Source organism: Sprattus sprattus (genome assembly GCF_963457725.1).
Source record: "Sprattus sprattus genome assembly, chromosome: 16".
NCBI classification, from domain to species: domain Eukaryota; kingdom Metazoa; phylum Chordata; class Actinopteri; order Clupeiformes; family Clupeidae; genus Sprattus; species Sprattus sprattus.
Genome location: NC_137914.1, coordinates 30093142 through 30099304, shown reverse-complemented (window position 1 = coordinate 30099304; position 6163 = coordinate 30093142). Strand labels below are relative to the sequence as shown.

The following is a 6163-nucleotide window of genomic DNA, read 5'->3' as shown; positions in this document are numbered from 1 at the left end:
ATGGCAGCAGAATCCGCATGTGTGTGTGTGTGTGTGTGTGTGTGTGTGTGTTTGTGTTTGTGTTTTTACATTTGTAGTGTGATAGTGTGTGTGTGTGTGTGTGTGTGTGTGTGTGTGTGTGCCATTGTAAGATTAGAGCCTGTGCACTGTCCTGATCTGGGCAGTCTATCCCTCTCACACACACACACACACACACAGTGTGTGTTTAATGTGCTCCCACAGTCACCCCTGTCTGCATTGGTCATCAGTAATCTGTGCCCAGGTCTGTGACAGAGTGAGGGACAGTGAACCAGTGGCAAGGTGCAGCACTCAGTGTGTGTGTGTGTTTCTTGTGTACATGTGTGTGAGTGTGTACGTGTGCATGGCTTTGCGTGAGTGTGTGTCTGTGTGTGCTTGAGTGTGTGTGTATGATTTAAGACAGAGTGAGTTTAAAGAGCAAAGGTGTCAGCCCTTGGCCAACTGTCTGCACGCTGGTGTGTGTGTACGTGTGTGTGTTTGTGTGTGTGTGTGCATGAGTGTGTGTCTGCGTGTGTGGTGTCAGCCCTTGACTAACTGTCTGCCCGCTGGTGTGTGTGTGTACTATGTGTGTGTGTGTGTGTGTGTGTGTGTGTGTCTGTGTGTGTGTTGACAGCCCTTGACTTACTGTCTGTACGCTGGTGTGTGTGTGTGTGTACGTGTGTGTGTGTGTGTGCAAGAGTTTTGAAATGCGGGAAAGCTTAACCCAGTATGTGTACACCAGGGAGTGAGTGTGTGTTTGTGTCTAAGTGCGTTGTGTGTGTGTGTGTGTGTGTGTGTGTGTGTGTGTGTGTACCAGTAGGAGTTGATGATCTTGCAGAAGGCAAGCTCACAGCACATCTTCAGGTTGCTCTGGTGTTCGGCCAGGTCGGAGCTGGAGCACCTGGATGCATCCACCTCACAGTTCTCATCCGACTCATACAGGGCCTTGATGAACTCACCTGAAGGGTCACACAGGGGTCGGAGGTGAGGGGTCGAGGGGGTAACAGCCATTACTTTGTGGAAATGCTGTTTGTTATTTTACTTGGAACCATTGTCAGTCTGGACAGGAACTCACATCATACCTGGGGAAAAGCCATATCAGACTGGACATGAACCCTTGCCATTCTGCGCAGGAACCTTTGTGCGACTGGGTGTATTTTAAAGTCCCACTGACTGATCTGATAGCAGTAGTATTGATCTGTCAGAAGACTGGGTGTTTTTTAAAGTCCAGCCAAGGACTAAAGTCATGATGGGCAACTTTCTAAGCGATGTTGCCAGGCAATCACATGAGCGGTTCTTAGTGTTCTGACTGTTCTGACTGTATCATCGCAACAAGCTGCCCGCCGATGATTAAAGATCTTCAGATGAATCTTTGTTGCCAGCATCATGGGGCAGGAGCCCATCACTCAGCAGCATTGCTCACACTCTTGCCCTGTGTTTCATCACCTTAAGGTTCAAAGTTCAAGGAGGCTCACACACTCCTGTGTGCAATCACCTTCACTGAATCTCTAAATAATTCAACAGAGGCTTACACACTCCTGTGTTTTTTGTTTGTCTAAGAAAGAAAAAAAAACCTTCATTATCGATTTCCCCCCAAAAAATAAAAGCCTCAGCAGTTTCAAAGTCAAGTCAACATTCCAAATCTAAATTCACCTAATGGTGGCCCTGTGTAGTCGAGAAGAAACCTTATCTCTTGCACTGTGGTTAGAAAAGCCTTCATTAAACCTCAGACAAGACCTTTTCAGCTGCAATGCGATGTGATTTATCTAAAGGTGTAGCGTGTACCAAAGGACTATTGTGGGTTTTTCCCTTCATGTGTTGAATTTGACTCACTTCCAACACAAGCGAGAGAGAGACGGGACAGTAGTGGCATGTGTCCTAACCCATCATGAGTATAGAAGGAAGGGTCTGGGACGTAAGACACCACTGTTGAGCTTTCTGGAGGTGTTGTGGGCCTAATTCAATGCTGATGAAGGAAGGTGCTGGCTTGAAAACCTCAGTGAAATGCTCACAGACGCAGCTTTGTTTTTGCTTTCTCCTGCTGTTTAAGTTCTGTGGTTGGCCAGTCATGTTGTTGTGTTTAGCACTTGTTGGCTACAGACAGCGCATGTTGTACTGTGCAGGAGAGGCTTTATAAATCCAGGGATCAACATGTGGCGTGTGTTGCAGCTGTCTCCAGCGCTGTTGTTGTTGTATCCTGCTGCACTGTTATGGTTGGGGTGTTGTAATATTGGTGAGGTAAGGTTGCTAGTATGAATATTTTGCATGTAACTGAGAGGATTGGCTAATGATTGACCGCTGTGGGAAGTCCCCAACCAATAGCACAAGGAATTTGACATCTTTTCCTGTGTATAACTAAAAAAGGACATTGAATTTGACTTCCAACACAAACCCAGTGAGGGGTAACAGCAGGCTACGAACCATCACCTGCTTCTTGTGTGTGTGTGTGTGTGTGTGTGTGTGTGTGTGGTGTGTGTGTGTGTGTTCTTTACCAAGTGCATCCTGCAGGTACTTCTGGCCCACCAGTTTGAGGTACTCCTCAATGGCTTTTGTGGCCAGCGTGTTCTCTCTGAAGATCAGGTGCTCGTTCTCACCGCATCGATCCACCTCTGACATCATCAGATCCGTCAGGAAGTCCTGAAAACAACAACACCATAAAGTCTCTTCACATACATAAGAACTAGGCTGAACTACAATTCCCACGAGTACCCACACCACCATCAGGAAGTCCTAAATAGTAAGGAAGACTCAATCCTTTAAACCCTTAAAAGCTTTTCAAAGAGGGATAGAATAACAATGGAAAATATTTTTCTTTGAGACCCAGTGGATGACAAACTTCCTAAAGCACCGGACCGCCAGGATGAACTGATTTCAGAGAGGAAGGAACCAAACCCTTCCGCAGTGTTAGCATGTCAACGGCCACTTTTGGGTCGGACCTAGTGTAGCCTAGATGGTCACGAGGGTCTGGGCTTCTCTTGGTCGTTTTCCATTTCTGTTTTCCAATCCAATTCCAATTTTTTTTTTTTTTTACTTTTTATTTATGAACACAGCACTGTAAGCTGACCTGGAGAACATTCCTGTCAACCCACAGGAAGAATACATAGGGCATAAATCATGGACAGCACAGTGCTATATTTAAGCAATAAGCCCCAAGAGGCCGTGGTTTGCGCTGATTTTAGAACAGGTAAGGGGAGTTGTTTTTTTGGTTCCGGTTTCCGACTGACCCTGTCAATTTATGTGCGACTCAAATTATTTTATGAGCTTGGGGGGGGAAACACATACATTTTTTTTTTAGGCAGACTATAATTACGTTTTTGTACAGCACCTCTTCATCCTGAACAAGGATGAGCGCATTCTCTCGTAAAAACAACGCCTATTCGCCTCTTCCCCTAGCAAATGTTAACAAGCTAGGATGTCTAAAGTTAGTCAATCAACGCCATCAACTCGCCACAATGTTACCTGCAGAATATGTCTCAAAAGCTTGTGTAAGTTTATAAAATAGGATAATAGGAAATAAAACGTTTTTGTTGGGTTGCTGTTGGGTAACTTAAAGGCACAATATGCAACAATAATGCTTCAGGATTAGGGTTAGGATAAGCAGTTTAACCTTAAAATAACAGCTTAAAAAAAATTGGGGCGCTACAATGACTTTTAATATGGAGAATTGCGTCCGTGCCAATGGCATAGCAGGGTCGATAGGCATATAACTGCCTTCTGTAGTTTTGCCTGCCGATGCCCGCCGACCTGACTTTGATTACTTTCTGTCGATCTAGTAAGTAGCTTATTTGCCGTCTTGCTTAGTCTTGTGTTGCACATGATTGACATTATGACAAACTAATTACTCAACGACTGTCCTTACACAGTCAAACATCAAAGTCAGCACATTTCAAGAGATTTCGTTAGTTTTAGCTGCTAGCATACCTTTAGCGAATAGCTATTAATCCTTAATGCACCTTTAACGGTAGCATACCTTTGGGTAGCATATCGTGCTAGCGTGAAAGTGCTAGTCCCGTTGTTATAAATAAACAAACCACACACAGTGGCGTGATCTGGCTTGGGTATGATACGGTTGCTTAATCTATTTTTCATAATGCAGGTCGGCCAAACCCTGATTCAAACGTACTTCTGACAACCAATAACTAGAACTAGAAGGCAGACTTATTACCCCACACTAACTCCTGCTGCACCAGTACATTCTCTGCCCATATTACACCACATACAAACGGTATGTATACCCAGAATATATAAGCCCAGCGCAACTCACACTAGAAGAAGCATTTATCAGGATAACCTAATAAAGATACAAACCTTATCAGCACAAAATGAAACTTGCACAATATTAAAGCTGGGCCTTATTAACATTCGGTCCCTAACATCAAAAGGTGCACTTATCAATGAGTTGATAACAGACAACAACATCCAAATACTTTTCCTAACTGAAACCTGGCTAAAACCAGATGAATTCATAGCCTTAAATGAATCTACCCCTCCAAGCCATGTTAACTGCCACATCCCCCGCAGCACTGGACGTGGAGGTGGAGTTGCTACAATTTCCCTCGCTAATCTATGCATTTCCCCAAGACCTAAATTTAAATTTGCATCATTTGAAGTCCTCGTACTTCATCTTATGCATCCCAACTCAAAAGCCACCAACCCGGTCACTCTTGTGACACTATATAGACCACCAGGTCCCTACACTGAATTCTTATCCGAATTTTCCGATTTCCTATCCACCCTGATTGTTAATTCGGATAAAATCCTGATAGTGGGAGATTTTAATATCCACATGGATAATGAAAATAATAGCCTTACAATTGCATTCCAATCACTGATAGACTCTATCGGGTTCTCACAGCATGTAAACACACCAACTCACTACCATAATCACACCATTGACCTTGTATTAACACATGGCCTAGAAATTGACCGCCCTATAGCCCTACCCCAAAATACTACCCTCTCGGACCACCACCTAATTACATTTAATATGAAATTAGAACTCCGTCCAACATCGGAAATTACACACTTCTACAGCCGTTGTCTATCCGACAGGACTACTGCGGAATTTATATCAAAACTACCCGTCGCCCTCACTTCAGCTCCTACCGCAGGCAAAGTAAATGGCATATGCACTTCCCCACCTTATATCGACCTATTTACTGAAGGCGTCACGCATACGCTGCATTCAACCCTCGACGCTGTTGCACCACTGAAAAAGAGATTAAGAAAACTGAAAAAACTAGCCCCATGGTACACTGATCAGACTCGTGCACTCAAACGAACCACACGAAAACTAGAAAAAAAATGGTACTCCACCAAACTTGAGGTATTTCTCATGGCGTGGAAGGATAGTCTCCTAAGATATAAACGTGTACTCTCTGAGGCGAAATCAGCTTACTATTCTTCATTGATTGATAGTAATAAAAACAACCCAAAGTTCTTATTTAACACTATTTCTAGGCTAACAAAAAACCACAACACAATCGAACATTCGGTTCCCATCATCTTTAGTGGTAATGATTTCATGACCTTTTTTAATAATAAAATCCTTAAAATAAGAGAACAAATCCAAAGCTTCCTCCCCCTCTGTGACCCTACACCCCTTCCAACATGCGCCAAGGTAACACCACTTCAACCGGGTGCTATCCTTGAATTCTTCGCACCCGCCGACCTCCCTGAATTAAACTCCCTGATCTTCTCATCTAAATCATCAACGTGCCTACTAGATCCTATCCCCACAAAATGACTTAAACATGCACTTCCCTTACTAAGTGAGACATTGCTCAATGTAATGAATAACTCACTTATCTCAGGCTACGTCCCACAATCTTTCAAAATAGCAGTGATAAAACCATCTCTTAAAAAACCTAACCTTGATCCCGATAATCTCGCTAACTATAGACCCATATCTAACCTTCCTTTTTTGTCAAAAATACTTGAAAAACTAGTTGCTAAGCGACTTACTTCTTTTCTACATCAAAATAAAATTGAAGAAACCCTCCAATCCGGTTTTAGGGCCCACCACAGTACTGAAACGGCCTTAGTCAAAGTCTTAAATGACCTACTAATCGCATCTGATCATGGGTGCACCTCAATATTAGTTCTCCTAGACCTTAGTGCTGCTTTCGACACTATAGATCATCTGATCCTGTTACAGAGACTTGAA

The 6163-nt window shown here is 43.5% G+C and overlaps 1 protein-coding gene across 1 annotated transcript in view; it reads right to left on the bottom strand.

Annotated features, from left to right (window-relative positions):
- dab2ipa (DAB2 interacting protein a) overlaps nucleotides 1-6163 on the bottom strand; it is a gene marked incomplete at its 5' end in the record, with an annotated part of 178686 nt that overhangs the window by 8457 nt on the left and 164066 nt on the right. Inside the window, 2 exons of the mRNA XM_080853935.1 lie at nucleotides 812-956; nucleotides 2490-2634. Of these exons, the coding sequence (XP_080710061.1) occupies nucleotides 812-956; nucleotides 2490-2634 (290 nt within the window). The remainder of the gene's footprint in view (nucleotides 1-811; nucleotides 957-2489; nucleotides 2635-6163) is intronic.